At 39.0% G+C, this 20,054-nt stretch overlaps 1 protein-coding gene across 6 annotated transcripts in view; it reads right to left on the bottom strand.

Moving 5' to 3' along the window:
• LOC125902101 (disco-interacting protein 2 homolog C) overlaps nt 1–20,054 on the bottom strand; it is a 251,250-nt gene that overhangs the window by 96,493 nt on the left and 134,703 nt on the right. For all 6 annotated transcript variants that reach the window (XM_049598230.1, XM_049598233.1, XM_049598231.1 and 3 more), the window contains exons 3-4: nt 7,600–7,710; nt 1,085–1,210 (exon numbers count right to left, since the gene is read on the bottom strand). In XM_049598230.1, coding sequence (XP_049454187.1) covers nt 1,085–1,210; nt 7,600–7,710 — 237 coding nt within the window. The remainder of the gene's footprint in view (nt 1–1,084; nt 1,211–7,599; nt 7,711–20,054) is intronic.

Here is a 20,054-nt window from a genome sequence, read left to right as displayed (position 1 = left end):
CAAAATATGCAGTCACATGGGTGTGGAAAAAAGAAAAAAAGGGGGATTTTCAGGGTTGTTTCCACCTGCATCCGTGCTAACTGACAGCAGTGTTGCCAGGTCAGAAGGAAATGAAAAGCCCAAGAGCAATACAGAATCCAAAACTATAAAAACCTCAAACTGATCCATACTGATTATAGCTCCCTCTGTGCAAATTCTCTGGAGGGTTTCTGTCCTCCAACAAGTTTGAGTTCTGAAATACTTCCAACTATAAAGTTGTAAAGTCATTTTTTATGGAAAAGGAGACTACTAATTGAGGCGGCAATATATCATGATGTATCCTCTTCATCACTGTACGACAAATTGCAATGTATTCAGTAACTGCAGATTGTTAAACTCTGCAGTCGTTCTGGTTTGTGCAGGTTTTGCCGTTTGTTAGTTAATTAGGACATAGACGGAATATGACACAAAAAGCCCCTGGGCCCAGATGTAAAAGGCTCCCATCCCCACAGAGTTAAAGGTAAGGGGAGAGAAACACTTACTTAATATGTATCATGATGGATTCTTTCTTGTGACACTGTCAAAGAGGATGGTTAGGCTATTCCTAGGGGGCTCTGCTATTGACGTAAATGCCACAAAATTCAAGAAAACTGAATACAACTCATATTTTACCAAAAGAAAGTGGTTCCTACTTTTGAGAATTATTTTACCATTTGGTTCCAGTTTCACAGATCTCATGATGTTACCTAGATGACAGACTCTCTACAGAACATTTGGTATTGCAATATTGCCTGTATTGTGATTTTCTTGTCTTTTTGGGCAATATATCATGACATTCTACTGGTTATTTGGTAAATATTTGCAAGTTAATTTGCCTAAGTTGGCATACTAGCATGCTAAATGCTAACCATCACCATATCAACATCTAGTGGTTAACATGCAAGTTGACATGCCTACATTAGCTGGGCTCTGAGCCAAAAGCTGAACATTAGCATTTAGTTCTTAGCCTAGCTGAGCCCAAGTACACATGTGGCTGAAAGCTGCTCAGACTGCAGAAAAATGAGTCAGTTTAATCTGTCAATGTAGTCACTGTTTGGTTCCATACCTGGTGGTGTGTAGGCGTCCATTGAAGTCTGGACCACCAGCGACCGCCGCTTTGAAGGCATCGGCACTGCCATCTTCCTTTCTTTGTGCTTGGCCAGGGCCGCCTGCACTGCCTCTGTGTGCACATCTGGAGACACACAAACAGTACGTTTCAATGTCACATTCATCTTTTAGAACCTTACAAATTACAGATACTTGGGTATCATGACTTTTACATGGTTTTATTATTTAAACTTAATCCACAGTGGAGTTTTCCTGTATACTTTATATTAGTGGCGGCCATCCCAGAGCCATGCTACAGTGTTTTCTAATGAGTTTTCTCTGTTTGCCAGACAGCCATTGATTTCCCTTCATTTCTGTGCAGTAAGAAAATGACCTTGTAGATACTTAAAACTTGCTTGAGAATAATGATCCACCATGCCTGCAATTTATTTTATCAAATGTTAATGCTGCTGTATAATGCAGTGTGAGATGAACGGTACACTGAAAGGAGAAGCTGCACTGAGGGGGAAAGACACATTTAAAACCTAATGGTGAGTCTAATATACTGTCTCTGATATTTAGTGCATGGGTTAAAACACAGAGCTGTTGTCCTTTACTACTTACTAGGGATTAGCAACATGGTCTTAAAATAATATCACAATATTTCAGGGTATTTTTACAATAATGATATTCCTGAAAACATGACAACATACTGCAGATGTTTTTTTAATTAATTTCAAGAACATAAAGTTGTAACAAAAAAAAGGTGTCATAATTTTATATCTAAAAATTGCCTCTCAGTTTGCAAACAATACAAAATGAACCACAAAGTACACACACACAGTTTTGCATTTATTTTGACAGGTTGTTTAGTTACAAAGATGCCACAGTTTTTGTTAAGCTTCATATCAGGATACATTATGACCAAAGCATTTTCATACCAACTCCTCATGAATTTGCTGTTTTGCTAGTGGACTTAAATGTCTAAATATGACACTCTGGGTGTCCTGCGTCTGTTGTTGCCATTTCGTTTACGCTTGTTGCATGCATAATTTCTGTTAAAATACACTTTAAACAGGAGATATACAGTTTCAGCTTTTTAGATACTTACAGTCTTTTCAAAATACACACACAAGGTAGGTAAAATACTAAAACACTGTTTTTACATTTACTTCCGTGTGCAACAAAAGCAGGTGGTTAGGTTTTGAAAAAGAACGTCATAGTTTGGCTTAAAACTCACACAGGAATCGAATAACAGGCTCCTGGGTGAAAGTCCAGGGTTACATTAACCTCCCCTCAGGTCCGCACTAGAGGGACTTTCCAGCTCTTTATATTACGTGGTTGCAGGCAGGGGTATCATATTGCCACAAAAGGCGCCTTTGTGCATTGGTATCAAACATCAAAATTACTGACAAAGCGGCGGTATTTGACAAGTTGGAAATGAGAACAGGCTGATGCTGATTCCTTATATGTTTACTCTGAGCAGCAAGTGGCTAAAATGGTATGAAAAGTTCAGGGCTGCTCATAAAACATTCAGGATGTCCAGGCCTAACAATGCCACTGATTCCATGATACTTAACTCCTCCACCGCAAAGCAGGTAGAAATTTTGCTTTTAGCAATGTTGCTGTATGTAACAGTATGGCGTCATTATGTCAGAATATTGCCATTATCACAATATCAATTTTTTTTTTATCATATTAAAAACTGCACCAGTTTTTATCTTAAAGGATATGATATGGCCCCTATACACTACATATCAGAGGCAAATGTTTGTAACATCTGTAACATACCTTTTACTCCACTACATATATCACACAGTTATTGTTAGATTTAACGTAAAATCATATGACACATTTATAACAGATTAAAACAGTGTCTTCCTGGAGGCCCTTGTCATGTTTCAGATGTCTGTACATTGATTCTCCCTTTTAAACTCTTCAGACTGTTAAATTAAAATAATTTTGCAGGGCCTAAAGTATCTAGTAATTCTTATTTGGCATTAGAACTTTGTTTTTTCTTCTTTCCCCTCCCAGTAATCATCTCACGACCTCTCAGATTTATCTGGTGACCCTTTGAGAGAGTCCAACCCCTTGGTTGGGAACCACTAGACTAAACTACTGGAACTAGCTTCATCTCGAGCAGCTATAACAGCAGCACCCGGCTTACAGATTCATGTTTTAACCAATCGAATGATGTAACATAGATCATTATAATGGTCACAGGGGGAATTTTATTTTCTGCAGAACAGATACTGAAGTATATTAAGAGTATAATACTTCTGTACTTCTGCATCAGTAGGATAGTTTGCAGGACTTTTTCTTGTAATGGAGCATTTTTATATTGTGGTGCTTTTACTTAAGTAAAAGGTCTTACTACTTCTTCCACCACAGCCAACCATAAAAATGGCAGGCTGATCAAATAACTGAGGAAAGACGTTGAATTTTCAGGCACCAGTAATGTGGTGTCCAGTGTAAACACTGGGGAAAGGGTGTTAAATAATAGAGAAATCAGAGAGTCTATCCAGCCAAAGCACAAAATTAGAAAAACAGCAGCAGCAGGACTATCAGCTGTATTTGTGCTGCAGTGTTCTCGTTACAATGAGCGTCGTGTTCCCATTTTTTCACATTCAGTTTATGTACACAAACATTCCCAGCTTGACAGCAGCTCCCACGAGGCCCTGTGGTTTCCGACTGGATTAAGTTTGGGGAGCGTCGTCAAAGACATTTTGTAAATTAGTGTTTCTATGAGTGAGATAAAGCGCTGCCATGTATCCACAGCTGGGTTTGTTTGAATGGTGTCCATTGCTGTCAGAAGGCAAACACACAGGCTGCTGGACCCGATAATGACATAAGTAAGACATTTGTGAGAATGAATGGGGCTCACAGATCTACGTTTGTTTGACTTGTGTGTGTGTGTGTGTGTGTGTGTGTGTGTGTGTGTGTGTGTGTGTGTGTGCTTATGTTGAGGAACGGAGGTAATTTAAATCTCAAGTGCACGTTTATTGTCTTATGGTTGACTGAGTGTGATGCCACAGTGTGTGAAAGTGAGTGTGTGTGCGACGTTTAAAGGTGCTCACACAGCTTTTCTTTTTCAATTAAATGGGTTAAAAGGTTTTTATGGGATTTATTTTCTGTCAGAACAAACTCAAACAAACTCTCCAACAGCATGTGGGACTAGAATAATAAAGTAAGCCAGGTTTGCCCACTGGTCCAGGAACTCAAGTCTGTTTCTTTTCTTATTGGACTACTGCATATCTCTGTTATTAACCACAAACGTCACCGCAGCGAATTCTTCCATATTAATTTCAAATGAGATGCCACTGAAAGGAATTTACCCAAGTTAGAATCCACAGTTAATCTTATATTTATCTTTACTAGACACCAGATGAAACAAAACCAAACAATGCATGTTGCAAGAGCTGTGGCAGATTTGTCAAAAGCTTTTTCCACAGATCTGTGCCAAACACTGTACTTGCTGCAGCCCATTCTGCAGAGAAAGACTTGGAGTACTAAACAGGGCACTGTGTCATAGTCAGGATGACCGTTATCTGAGGCAACTGGGGTTAAGTTAAGAGATGTTCAAGTTTTATATCCAAAAACAGACCTGTGGAAAACCTTAAGGTGCATAAATATAGCCTATATATTTTTTCTTTTAAAACCACTCAATCCGAAGGGGAGCTGAAGACTAGAGCTAGATATATATGACACAGATGTAAGACTAATAAAACTGCAGACATAGGTAATTTAGAAACTGTCACCATTATATAATTTCTCTAACAGAAAGAAATAAAAAAAAAAGCTGAAAAATGTCACACAGTATGTATCTTGGTCACAATTTAAAAAATATATATATATCCCAGTAATCAGAGTCAATATTGTTTGTTTATGTAAAGTAAAAGAAAAAAAAATATTGGCCAATATATCTTACATAGTTTATCTGATTACTCCCAAATACCAATATCAATATTCGCCTCAACAACCCAGAATAGGTCGGACTATACTAAGGACATAACCGAGGATAATTTGACCTGGCAAACTCAACAACTCTTTTATTCTCGTCTTTTATAACTGTTTACATGAAAGACTTTTACCTCATTGTATTCCTTATCTTTAAACCTTTTTCACACATGGGAAAAGAACATCTTAAACATAAATAATATCCCTGCATGTCGATAAGAGCTATCACCTCAAAAAACTATTTTTTTCTACTGTGATAATTTGAGGCATCGTGTTCAGAGTTGATTGTAAATCTGCTCAAATCCACTCAGGTAACATATTGACACCACACAGACCCAAAACCTAGAGCAAAGGAACAGGACTCTACTTGGACTCGGTTAGACCCTGTTCAGTCTCAGTTACTAGGAATCTGGAAAGATAAGATCTGGAGTTTTTGAATACAGTGCAGCCACTAACATTTTGACATGAAGCATGTGTTGTTGTGATGAGGCAGTGTAGATGTGTAAAACACCTGAAACCAGCTACAGCTGTCTAGGATGAAAAGGTTTGGGACCTTGCATATACAGTATTTACTTTCATATCTTGTCATATTGCCACAGCATATTTAAATATATATCATAAAACCATTTGAGTTCCTAGAAAACATTGTTGAACAGTCACAGAAAACAAGATACTACATTTTTTTTATCTTTCTATTTAATCCATGTTAATCTATGTTCAATACATAAATAAAGTAGCTTTACCTGTGAATCAGTTTGTTGATAAAGTCCTCTTCCCAGACAGGGTGGAAAGATGTTTTTTTAACACCCTAGAATTTCAAGGTGTTATTGATTCCATGATCTGAATTCATATGATGATATGTCATCACTTCAGTTTTATCTCTTTCTCAATAACAGTTTACCAGAGCTGCTTTTCAGCAAAAAAATAAATAAATAAATAAATAAAAATTACATTATTTAGTTGTATAATATTCTTACACACATTCCTCCACATTCCTCTGACCTGTTTAAAACTAGGCACTGATAATCAGAGAGTATAAATTAAAAATGCTGACCAGGGATTTAATACTACACTTTCTTTAAATTTGGGATCTTGTGATAGATAGATTGAAAACAAAACAGTCAAGATTTAAGCAGCAGTAGTCAAGATTAGGCCCTAGCATAAGGACCAAGCACCCAAAAATACTGGATCTTCCATTTCCCATAATGCAACTTCAAAGTGTCCTATGGTAAATGGCCATGTCACATCATGACTTTGATGTGTAAAACTGGTGGTGACCCTTTAAAGGAATACTTCAGACCCCAAATGACCTCTTAAATATCAAATACTCACCCTGCAATAGGCAGAATTTGTTTAGAAAACTTTGTTTTTCTCACATGCTTCCACAGTGAACGAAGAATCCAAAAAACAGAAAACAGAAAATCTTTTAATCCTGGGGGGGCTGAGTTTAACAACAACAAAACTATATCAAAACATCTGTTTAAAAACACTTGTAGAACTTGTGCAGTATCATCCAAGTCTAATGTATCCATGTATTTTCACTTAGACCTAAGTATTTAGAACTAAATTGTAAGTGAAACGAACGGTCCGTTGGAAAACTGAAGATCAAGGACGCAGCGATGCGGCCCTGCCACGGCAGCCGCCCGTGGGCAAACAAATCAGTTTCCAGCGTGCCGCTGTCCAGCAACCTCGAATCTGTAGGGGGGGTGGGGCGGACAAGACTCGCGGCAGTATTTTGAATTTGAGTGCATTCTTACATACAGCGCCTTTAAAGGGTTAGTTTAGATCAGTAAAAGTCTCACAATAACCCAAACACACTACCAATTGAGGCAGTGGTAGACCAGAAGCTCCTAATAACTGTTTTTGTCAATGGGGTCTGGCTTTAAAGGGAGCACAGACAAGTTTCACTTTTATTTCACTTTTAAACTACACTTTCAGCAAAAATTCATATGTTGGGATGCACTGAGCATATGTCCAATGTTTTAATACAGTTTTCTGGTTTTTAAATGTGGACCCATATGACTCCAGTTTATCAAGAATCTTCTCCATTTTTTGATTCATTGTTTACTATGGAGGCATGTGAGAAAACGTTTTCTTCATAAATATAACATAACACAGATTGAGTACTTGATATACAAAGGATCACATGGGGGACAGAATATTCTTTAATACACATACAGTACAGTGTGTCTATGTCTCTGCACTTCTCTACAGATGGGGGATATTATTATGAACTCCATGTATTAAAGTATGAAAGAGTTATAGCAGTTATAAAAGCAGGTTTCCTCATTGATATGCAAATACATGCAGATACGACCTCCAAATTATTATCACAGCATCACCTTTATTGGAAAGATGTAAAATTAAAAAATGTTGCCATGTCTTGCTTAAGTTATCACACACACGACCCACTATGCTAATGAGGTGATTAATGAAGCTAATTAACATAGTGATTAGCAAATATTTCTTTGTCAGCAAGTCAGCCATTAACACAACATTGGTGATATCATCTGGGAGTGTTGAGTTCTTCTGGTCTGACAGACAAAATGTATGGTCAGGGATAACCCTTCCTCTTACCTGATCGGTAACGTTCATCTCTGGAACCAGAAGACCGCCGGCGGTGGTACCGTGAAGACGAGGACGGGGTGACCGGGGTCCTCCTCTCCTGGCCCATGGATGGATCCATTCCTGGGACAGAAATGTTTGGATTTAAAATGCAGCCTTCATGTTTCCAAATTAAAAATCTATCTCTAAAAACACTTCTGTCTTTTGTATATTCCTTGTGTATTCTGTATGATTTTGTACATGTATACTTTTGCTTTTTCATATGTATTTGCAAAGAAATCAACAGAAGTTTTTCACAGTGAGAGACCTGAATTCAGAGGTACAGACCTACAAGTGTTCTACAAACAATATGAGGATAGTTATTGTAATTAGTCTGCAGATTTGGTGCTTTCACCAACACGGTCAGCAGCTGCAGCAAAGGCTGTGACTCACAGCTCATGGCCACAATCAAGGTGCTTTTGAAACCCCAGGGTGCCCCAATATTGCAATTTTCTTCAAAATTCATACTCCTTCTCAGAGTTTACTTGGAGGAACTCAGTGAAATCTGAACACACAGACATGATGTATATATCTTTAGATCCAGTGTGACTTACACTTCTAAATGATATTATCTGCAATGTCCATCACACTGAAACATCATCATTAAATAAGACAATCCTTGTAACTCCAGAGCTTGCCTGAGAATCTCATGTTTCTAAGTGTTCTTCAGTATCAAAGTAATCCAGTGACAGTTGTCTATACATAAATGGGTACACTGCAAAAAGCAACTGATAAAAGCTAATTTAGCATACTTTTGATGATCCAAGTTGCCAAAACATAAACAAAAATGGGGTTGTAGTGCAGTTGTCTCATTTTGTCTGCCTCACAGTGTCCGACTTTGAAAAACTCTGATACATGACACATCACCACTTCACCACTATGCATTTTTTTCTGTTACCCGAGACAACCGCAACACATTTCTTATTGACACTATTTTTTGTGTTGGCAGTGTCACACACAAAGAACAGACTGTTCAAGTAAAACTTATTCAGTGAGATAAAGTTGAATTCTGACTCTCCTACAAACAATAAAAAGCTATAGGATAAAAACTGCATGTGTAATTGAAAATAAATGCATTCATAAAGAACTATAAATGCCTAAAAACAACAAATCTAAAATCTTTTTTCTTGAACCAAACCTGCCCTGTGAGATACAGAAACAGAGGTCGATCCACACACCCCCACGCCTGCACTCACACACACACTCACAGAGTAAAATAACCTCCCTACACACCAATCAATAAGTCTGATGATAATAACCACCCTGTTACTGACAGCTACGACCGCTCCGGAGCTGCTGATCTATGAGCATCCATCTCAGCTTCACACTTTCACCCTCGTCTGTCTTCATTAGAGCTCTCAGAGTATCGTCACTGCTCAGGAGAAAAGCTAAAAGTTGATTAGCCGACCATATAACGACTACCAGCCAGCGCCGGAACAAATGACAGGTCTGGGAAATACCTCGCTTTGCTGTTTCCTCTGGGGAGTCTGGACGGATGGATTTCCCCCTCCTGACTCGTTCTACTTCCTCTTTAAAAATGTCTTATTTCTCTCTCCTTTCTTCTTAGTCAACTTCTTTTGTCTACAGACTCTTTATACTTATTTCTTTGTTTGGTTTTTTATTTATTAGTCACAGAAAAACTATGCAATATTTACAATTTTCGGGATTTCAGTGTCAGTTTGTCAGTCCACAGCTTTGGTCCAGACTGGATTATGTCCATATCTGGTTGATGGATAGCTGTGGAATTTGGTACAGATATTCATGGTTCCCAGAAAATACAGTAAATCCTGATGACTTTATTGACTCTCTTACTTTTCCTGTAGCGCCACCAGCAGGTCAAATTTTTCACTTATCTTGTGAAGTATCGCTACATCTACTGGATGGTATGGCACAAAATTTGGTACTGAAATTCATGACAAAAGATTAATTCCAATTACTTTGGTGATTCTCCGACTTGTAGCAGCATTATCAGGTCATAATCTAAACTTGTCCAACACTGTCCAGAAGGGCTGGGTATCGTTTATTGAGATGGTTTAATGATGTCTGATGTTAGCTGCTGCTGCATTAGCTTATGCTAATAGTGCAGATGCTAAACTGAGGAAAAGGGCAGTTTCGGAGATGGCTGCAACAGAGAGTTTGCTGATCCTGCAGGGAGTCAGGACAATCCGAAATCAGACTGCGGCACAAAAAGGATCGAATGCAGGTATGATTTGACTTGAGACGATTCTATACTAGTTGGTACTGGGTTACGCCTGTCAATACCTTAAATCTATCAAATACCGATACCCACTCATATCATCCAGTGCTTAAGTACGATGGGAAACATGTTAAATATGACACCGAACCTGTTTAACATAGCATTCTAGCACTGTCTTTGTGAGCATCTTAGCCTTCAGCTGTGCCAGAATACAGAGCTGGTGATATGACTGCAGACTATGTGGCTGTCTTGTTTGCTTGTGCAGGGCATCTGCAGAAAAACGGGTCTGTTTTTATAACTTTCCGAATAACCACCAATCTATAAACCTGTCAATAAAAAGAAGTGCAATTTCACAGACTGTACTGCAGGGAGGGTTTCCCAGGGCGCTGGACCAGCTGTCATTACGCACGGCTGAGGTTATCTATAGTGCATTTATTATTTATTCATCACATAAACCTGTAAACCATCACTGGCAGTTTTATCTGAACCATCTTTACACTTAAGAAAGCTGATCATAATTTAGTTCATAGCATTCATCTTGAAACAGTGCTTCACAATAAGGTAAAAAATAATGCCTTCAGAGTGATTAAACAACGTTTTTAGAATTAAATGTGTCTCAACTAGGCATGTAACAGATCAGTGTAGACTACAATGAATCAGTGAAATTGGATAAAAACCTAAACTAAGATTGTTTTATTTTATTAGATAACAACTCTTTATTTTTCCATCTCCACTTTATGATAATACATGTGGCTGGCTCTATGGAACCATTTGTACATCTGGTCTGAATTATCTTTAAGCTGCACACATTCTTACTCCACATTACCAGTTAACATGCAGGAAATGGTGTATGCGTGGTATGTGAACATGCCCATCGTTTATACATCTAGCCCATATGACTGCTGATCCAGAGATTACAAGTAATTCTACTGAATCTGGCTTCAGACATCCTGCTAGTTGGAAGTGACAGCCAAAATATGGAGTGTGTACTGGGTAAATTAGAAAAAAAAGATGAACAGCTAACACATGGTATTTTCCCACACACGTCTAACTGCAAGAACCCTTCATACAAGGACACTTGACTCATATCTTCATGTACTCTTTATTGTTTGTTTTAGAAATTCCCAGGTGTCACATGGGTGTGGTTTGTAACATACCAATACAGCTTCTGCCGGGAAAATACAACAAGGAAGCTGACATTGCTAAATAAATCATCTGACATCATGTTAATTCCCCAGTTGTACCCCATCCATCTGATACTCCTTACAACAAACACTCCAAACACGATTTGAAGCAGTCGCACACAGTGAAACTTTAAAGGAAATCAATACAAGCCTCTCATTCATTCCTTTTCTGTCAGCAACTGCAGGTGGAGAGACACATAACCCAGTAAAGAACTGAGATGGATGAGGTGGACGACCCTGACACCAACAGTACCTCAACTACCTTAAAAAGTAACAGCAAACACCCGTGGACTGCAGTCCCTAGAGGTTTGATTTTGTTTTACACTAAAAACACTCTTGCTTTGGACCACATACCTGATTTAACACAACTAAGACAAAACTTAATTACCATTGACAAAGAAATAACAATTACTATACTAAAATACAACAATTATATATACAAAATAATGTTAAAAAATATAATCTAATTTAAAAACTGAAAGAAAAAGATACCAGAAACATGCAATGGAGCATGGGCTCACATTATCAGCCCTTGATAAAACACAAATTTCAATTTACAGATGAAAACAATACATGTACAGTGAGCAGAAATGAAAATTTGCATATTAAGAAATCTTACTACAAATTTAAAAGATGTCTTCCAATTACTTGAAAGTTTTCCCACCAGTATAAATATCATTTTAGGAACATGAAACACTAAATCTTATCTCCGCTTTAGAGTCTCTCAGCTGTTCTTAGTGTATAATTCAAAGTTTGTAATGTGTTCCCGGATCAAAGACGAGTGAAGAGAAGCTAGCTAACAAAAGGCCTGAATTAATCATTAATTAATCATTAAAAAAGTTCACACTGCAGGGCTCACAGCCTGCTCTGAATAAGAGATGAGCTGAAGTGCTCCCAGAGGGATAGTACATAAATGCTGAACAGTGGAAGAGGTGGTTGATCTCATTTGCCAGAAGTTTGACTCTCTTCAAAGCAAGGTGTACCTTTTAGGCTCACACTGACTTCATACAAACTAACCAAGAATTAGAAACATAACAAGCAACTCATTCATTGGACAGGTTTGTGCACCGACAAGTCTGCATCATCATGCTTGCATACAGCTGAGTGTCACTTGAAGTGTTTCAATGCAAGTGCCAATATAACTTTGGTAATGACACCACAACAATACTTTTATCAATATCATGAACCTGATGTCAGACCCAATAGCCTTTCAAGACCTTTGGCTAAATAAAGCACTTTAAAAATATTATTCAAATGGTGAAATATCAAAAAACTGAATATGTGAAGAAAACTAAGAAGATGATCAAATATTTGATGATGTTGTACATGTTGTATAACACAATACCTAGCCATAATCAAACTCACGCATCAAGTTAAAATGAATTTAAGTCATTGAATGATCACAAACAACTGAACCTCATCTTTATAAATATTAACAGGAAAAGACTAATGTTTCACTTACTCCATAAAATATACAGAGCACAATAAAGCAACAAAAGACTTTTTAAACCCCAAACTCCTGTGTCACTGACTGCAGATGTTTCCTGACATAATGTGTTTAGTTAAGCTTTGAATTCAAATTTGTTTGTATAAGTGAAACATATCCACTACCACATAGCTTGTGGATTGTCTGCTTTGCATTCTCCAACCATTACATTTAGACAGGCCTAGTATGACTAATTATGACTTTAATCTTCATGAATAAATAAAGTAGAATCTTTAAACCCCCATATATGCCTATCACAGCCAAGCAACACAAATGTTCAGAGAGTGCACTGGTGTTTTTCCTGGTAATATTACAGAAACATATTCAGAGCTAAGGCAGTAAAATATACAAAAGAAGTGGGACATTTATGATCCCATATTGTTATTTTAGTATCAACTAATTGTGCAATGTTCACATGATGATGACGATACTTTCAGCCTGACAATTTGCTTGTTTTTACTGGCAGGATCTGATGGAGTCAAATGTGAGTAGCAACATTTTTGTGATGACATACTGTACATGTCACACGGAAACCCGCTACTGTTTTTTTCCTTTTGTTTCCTGTTAGATATGAATCAAAAGATATGAATCATCAATCACAATATGAATAATGAACCACTGTATTAGTGCCAACTCACAGAGAAGCCACTGTGCGGGAGTGTCATTGATTTTGAACATGCACTGCCAATCAAAGTCAACCACAATGTGACTTGAAGACGTAGACTTTACATGGTCGGTTAAGTTCAAAGTGTGTACTCACTATCTGCATATGTGAACAAGCACAGTAACGTTAGACTCAAAAGTCTGTAAGTTAGGCAGATTAGTTGGTAAACATAGATACCAGCACTTTATTCTAGGGGCCCATAGTTTCCAAATAAATTCAAACTGTTTCCTGGATACAAGTCTGTAACTTGGTACCACTTAAAGGGAAGATGGAGACAAAGTTCAATGGGAATCATTAATCAGTTGGCCTGTTACCTGCCAATGTAACCAAGTCATTTAGTCAGTGCAAAGCAAGTCAGTTGATGCCAACACTGCTTGCTGCCACAAGTTCATCACCTCCTGTGCATGTAAGGGTAGAAACACAAGCAATCTTTGTAAACATCTAGCAAAACTGCATCACATACAGACAGTAAATGCGCCATTTTGACTGCCTACCTCGTAGTTCATTTCCCATTACCCCATCCATCTCGGGTTTGTTGTAGTCTATAATAGTAATTCATTCAGGTTGCTGAGTTTCCTACTGTTTTTTCCCTGTTAAAGGGTTTTCTGGGGAGGAATTTTTCCTTATTCACTGTGAGGGTCCAAGGACAGAGGGATGTCATATGCTGTAAAGCCCTCTGAAGTCAACTGTGATTTGTGGACTTTATAAATAAAATTGAAAATTGAATTTAAAATCTAAACAATGCTCTAGCAGAATGTTAATTTATATACTGTACAAACATACATAGAAAATGAAGCAATGTTCTTATTTCTTTAAAAAAAAGTCTCTTAAAAAAGCCCAAAAGTAAAAACAAATAGTACACTAAGTTAATAAAATAACACATTGTTTACCTCCACAATAGTAAGAGTGTTTAGACATCCATCAATAGTTACACCACAATGCTTTAAGTACTTTCACTTACATGGTTTACTTTTCATGCGTATACTGGTTAAGTGTTCCTGCATCCCGTTTGAGTGACAGCAGATATCTGCTCTTCAATAACTCCTGTCAGCTTGAGCTAACACATCTCAACAGTAGCCTCATCTGAAAGCCACAGTCCAGCATAAAGAGGCTGTGTGAACTTGGTCTGGACTCCGTGGAGGAGAGTCATCGTTTCAGAGACGCTGTAGAAGGACAGAATACCTGCACTGTGATCCAGGTACACTCCTATTCTGGAGGTCCCCTCCTGCTGAATGCGAGTTTTTTTGTTGTTATGCTTGAATTGACAGCTATTTTGGCAACAATCTAATGCCCAAGACTTGTCATTAGATCCAAATAGGCAATCACTGAGGTGTCCTGCTCTGCTGATATCCTTGTATGCAACTGCTATAAAAAGTCCTCTCCCGCTCCGCTCCACCTCCCAGTAGCAACGCCCAGTCAGACTCTCTTTACTCAGGACCTGCCAACACCCTTCAAACCTTTCTGGATGAGAAGAATATTCCTGTTCTTTCTGCATGAAAGTTACCTTTCTGTTCCCCTTGGATAGTGACAGATGTGCGTTTGCAGTGTTTGGATCCAGAGTTACTTGGCGTGTGTACTGTAAGAAGTCAGATCTGGTCGTGGGCTCTGCCTGTTGATTTGATGGTAAAACATCCACTTCATTTACTGTCCTTGAGATCTTTGCGTATTCTTCACCAAGAACCTCCTGCAGTTTATATTTGGCCTCTGACAGAGCCACTGTAACCTTCTCAAAGTACCGCAGTCGGCGCACTTTGAGTTTGGGTGGGTCTTTAGATTCACTGAGACATGCCAAAGAGGGGTAACTTAATAGAAAATGAGTGTGATCCTCTGTTTGTGAGAGCTTCTCCAGCTCAGCATCTTTCCTCTTCAGCTCAGTGATCTCCTGCTCCAGCTTTTCCCGAACCTTTTTGAAACGACCCATTTCAGTCTTCTGCCGAGATTTAATCTTTTCCCTTACATCAGAGACTCTTCTCTCCATGATATGGATCAGTTCTGTGAAGGTCTTCTCAGTGTTTTTCAGCGCATTATCAGCAGAGTTTTTTACAGCATTTTCCTCATGATGGAACAAATCCACAGTTTTCTCTTTGTCATGAATCCTCTGCTGGATTTTATGACGAGTCACCCAAAGTTCTCTCTGCCTCTCAGTCCTTTCTGCTGCAGCTGAGACTTTGTTATGGCCTTTATGGTCATCCTTCGAACAGAGGTAACAGATGCAACGCTGATCAGTACGGCAGAACAACTTCATCACCTCTTGATGACGAGAGCAGATGTTCTCCTGGAGCTTTGCACTTGCTTCCACCAGCTTGTGTTTCCTTAAGGGAGCTACATCATAGTGAGGCTGGAGGTGTTTCTCGCAATACGAAGCCAGACACTGAAGACAGGATTTGAAGGCTTTCAGTTTCCTTCCAGTGCAGACATCACAGGCCACATCTTCAGGTCCAGCATAGCAGTGATCGGCCGGAGCAGCTTGGACTGTAGTCTTCTTCAGCTCCTCCAACACAAATGCCAATATGTTGTTTTTCACCACAGCAGGCCTTGACTTGAAGGTCTGCCTGCACTGAGGGCAGCTGTACATCCTCTGATGATCCTCTTGATCTAAGTGGTTCTTAATGCAGTTCATGCAGTAGCTGTGTCCACAGGGAATAGTCACTGGATCATTCAGTAGATCCAGACAGACTGAGCAGCAAAATCTTCCTTGATCAAGTTGAATCGCTTGTGCCATGTTGCTTTCTGACAAGAGCAGGTGTCTGATGACTGAAAGATATGAAATGACTACAGGTCTTTCACTTTATCTAAATGTGTATAAGATGTGTAAGAGAGGGAGGGCTTTGCAGGCTTTGCCAGATTCCTGAAAGAGGAGTGGCTTCGAACAGGAAGACTTTCCTGGTTCTCGTAATGTCTGACTATTCAGGTTTGAGATGTTGTGAAAACAGTGGGAACAATATTAGATTGAGTCCTGAACATGAAAAACATGTTTTTTAAAGAATGTATCAGATGGTCGTGGGTGTACGTGTTAAACAAACAGTATTTTAGGTTATAAATTAGATTAGAATTTGAAAAAAATTACAAAACATTAGAATTTGTCTGGGTTTGGGTGTAATTAATGTTAGAGTTAGGTTCTGGCAAGACAATTGTTAAATGACAGTGGTATTCAAACAATGAGCAAAAAACACCTAACATTCTGCCAACCTAATGTGCCGTAGCCCCAGGGAACGAAAGCAAACTGACAGGTCTGTCTATGTTCTTAGGCTGGCATTGGCTGAGGGTATTGTTGGATGTTGGAAGGAATTTTGAGGAAGTCCTGAACAAAACTGACATACCCACGTGTGGAGGACAATGCCAGTAAAGTCAAAAGAAGTCCTGCCAATCACTCTGACCAAGGTCACAGTCCTAGCTGAAGAAACCCAGCTGGGGGTTGATAATATTCTTCCTGAGAAGCTGGCGGCTTCCGATATTGTCTGACTTTTCAATAAATGCATGAAGTTCTGGGTCTGTGTCCATGGACTCCTGGCTCCTATGTTCAAAACATGGAAGGTCAATTTATCAGAGCATCACACTCCAGCTTCCTCAGTAAATTTTACACCAGGCTGACAGACAGGTTAACCTCCCCTTCAAGAGAGTCACTGTAGGTGTGTCTGTGCTGGTCATGGAACAGTGGGCCAGTAACTGACTTGTGTAAGGATACTGGTGAGGTCATGAGTGTTACCCTTTGGTGTACATTTACTTGGTGGACTTGGGGAAGATGTTGGACTATGATATCCCATTCAGACCGTCACAGTAAGGTGGGTCAAACCCACATCACTGGTCTATCTAGGTCAACATATATCAGCCGACCCCCATTCATAACCCTCCTCCTGAACAGGCATTCTGAGCTTTGGTGAACTGGTATTACAACCAGAAATGGACATTAAATCAATGATACCACACATCCACATAATCACATGTGCTGTCTGAAAGGGATATAACAGTGACTATCTTTACATGCACAAAATAATCTGATTTTTGCCCTATTTATTTTTCAAAGACAAAATCCCTACTAAGCTGTTGACATAGCTGATGAAAATGAATATTTCACTAATAATTTTCTTTACAAGCAGCCATGCATACTCTGATGAAAGCGAAGCAGCTGGAGCGACTTGTGTCATTGTGTGTCTTTGAGTCAAGATAGGATTTTTTCAATTCAAAGTTTTTCAAACCAGCGAGAGACTGTTTTGCAAACTGCAGTAAAGACCCCAATGGAGATGCATTTTTTTGAATACAATGTATACATGTCCAAAGAATGCTCCTAAAAATAAAAAAAAAAGATCTACATATTAAACATGCCTTAATCGGAACATGCTACATTCGGATTAAGGCCTAATTTGGAATATCCAAACGGAATATGCTGTTCATGTGACCAGTGTCAAATTCAGAATATTGTCATATTCGGAGTAATAGTAAAATATCAGTATACATTTAAACTTAAAGGCCAGCAAAAGCCTGTATCCACAGTGGTCCAGGTCTATCATGGTGAGAAATGCCTTTATCTCTCATGTAATCGAACTGCTAAATGCTCATAACGTTAAAAACATTTTGTTGGTGATGATGGTGATGTTATTTTAACCACTGATGGTTGGCTTGGTAAAGATGATGAATGGATGTACCACAGGTTTTAAGCTGTCACTTTATGAAGATTGTCTTATGCATTTTAAAGTCTCATGTTTCACCAGGTTGCAATTTTCCAAAGTAAATTGAAGGTTCCAAGATGGTAGCAGTAAAAAGCCAAACCCAGGAGCCTTTAAAATGTTCCACACAAAACCTACAGGTGACCTTACATCAATGCATCGATGTTTCTCTAGTCTGTGACTTAAAAATGTATACTAGTGTATTAATTGATGATAGCTGGTAAGCAGTTTCACTTTTTTTATGGCTGATATCAAAAGGACACAAGCTAAATCTCATGATATTAAAGTCCCCTCTGAGTATACTAAACCTAATCCATAGTGTGAAACCTTGTAAATCTTTGGTAACTGAGGAAACCCATTGCTTTGAGCACTGTAACTGCTTTAATCAAAAGATATCAGCCTGACTGTGTACCAAGCAATGTGGATTAACAGGACTTAGAGCTGAAACACATCACAGGGAAGAAAACTGAGTCACTGTGTTACTATGTGCATGTGTGTGTGTTTGTGTGTGCACTCGCATGCACAGATATGTTTGATGGAGAGAAAGGAAGCATTGTGTTGCTGGTTGTGTGTGATTGAGTCTGTGCATGTGTGTTTGAGAGAAGGCCTTAAAATGACAGACGGGGAGTACTGTGTGCATGTGTTCAAAGTGTTACTGGTAAAAGTGCATACAGGTTTGAGAAGGAATGAGCAGTGTAGTGTCAGAATACAGTGTGTGTGTGTGTGCGTGCGTGTGTGTGTGTGTGTGTGTGTGTGTGCGTGTGTGTGTGTGTGTGTGTGTGTGCGCAGGGGAGTGTGTGTGTCATCCGGTCCCCCAATAGTGAACTAGGGACGACCCCCCACTGGGCCTGGATGTGAATACCACACATTTTCTCCATCCCACACCCTTCATTCCTTCCCATAATGCACTTCCTGACATCCCCCCACCCTATGAACGTGCGCCCACACACACACACACACACACACACACACACACACAGAATATATTCCAGTAATAGCTTTGGCAGTGCCAGTGTGTCTGTGACGCTTCAGTCCCATCCTCAGCAGTCAGCCTGATGCGTCTTACTGCGAAATGGACTTTAAATCCTTTGTGGTCGGACTCAATAACATCCATCCGTGGTTTGTTACCAAAAACAACTCAACTGGTGATGATTTATTAAATGTATGAAGACTAGAATCAACACATATCCTATAGAGGAAAATCAGAGTCGACAGTTTCCTTTTAAAAGAAAACCAAACCCTAACAGCACATATTGGACAAAAACAAAAACATCTAAATAAATAAATGAGTATTCTTCCCCGCAGGGCCCTTTCAGTGAAACAAAGATCACTACCAGCTTTATAAGAAAAATTCTCTCTGTGTAAAACCAACACATAAGTGCCCAAAGTTTTCTTAGTTTTGGTCTTTTGGCAAAGTTTAAAAAGAGATTTTACTCTGTGTCCTGGTTAAACTTCCCCAACATGTCAACAATGTGCCATCAGGCAGGGGTCCCACACATTTTCAAGGATAAAACTAGAAAACTTTTCCATGACCCAGGCCCCATTATATATTTTCCAATGACCACTTACAATATGTGACACAAACAGAACTGTATAGTACACTTAACTCCAAAAGTTAAGGGTAATATTATGGGCAGTCCACAGACACGTAGCAGGAGAGCTCCCTGAGTGGGGGAGTGACAGCCGACAGTTTGGTTGGCTCACTGGTTAATTTGCTTGAAAAAACATAATGATCTGCACATAGGAACTACCACACTCTGCTTTCAGAGCAGTTAAAATGAAATCAAGTGTGCAATGGCGCTCTGAGTGACGGTTGAATTCCCTGGGCTGCTCATGCCAATTGCTTAATCTCAAAAATATGGTTCAATTTAAAATGTTTAGTGGGGCATAGGTATGGAAACTTTGGGATTCATGACCCTACGTGTTAAATCTAAAAGTCACTGTGTTGTTTTTTCTTGCCCCACTTGCCCCGCATTATTCAAACATATCAGATCCAAACTCCATTCAAACATAGTTCCAGCTAGCATACATGGAGGGACAGATGGAAGGCAGGGTGAAAATGAAAAAAAGGTATTAGGGCTACTTCATGTCAACAGCTACAGAAAATAGATAAGCTGTTATGTTACAGTACGTGGAAGGTTAACCATGGAAGATTACTGCTACAATTACTGTCATTACACATCAAAATTCCATGACTTTTCCAAAATTTCCAAGGATTTCACCAAATCACCAA

The sequence above is a fragment of the Epinephelus fuscoguttatus genome, linkage group LG15 (assembly GCF_011397635.1).
Source record: "Epinephelus fuscoguttatus linkage group LG15, E.fuscoguttatus.final_Chr_v1".
Taxonomy (NCBI): domain Eukaryota; kingdom Metazoa; phylum Chordata; class Actinopteri; order Perciformes; family Serranidae; genus Epinephelus; species Epinephelus fuscoguttatus.
The sequence above is the reverse complement of the archived record's forward strand: the minus strand, read 5'-3'. Positions and strand labels throughout refer to the sequence as shown.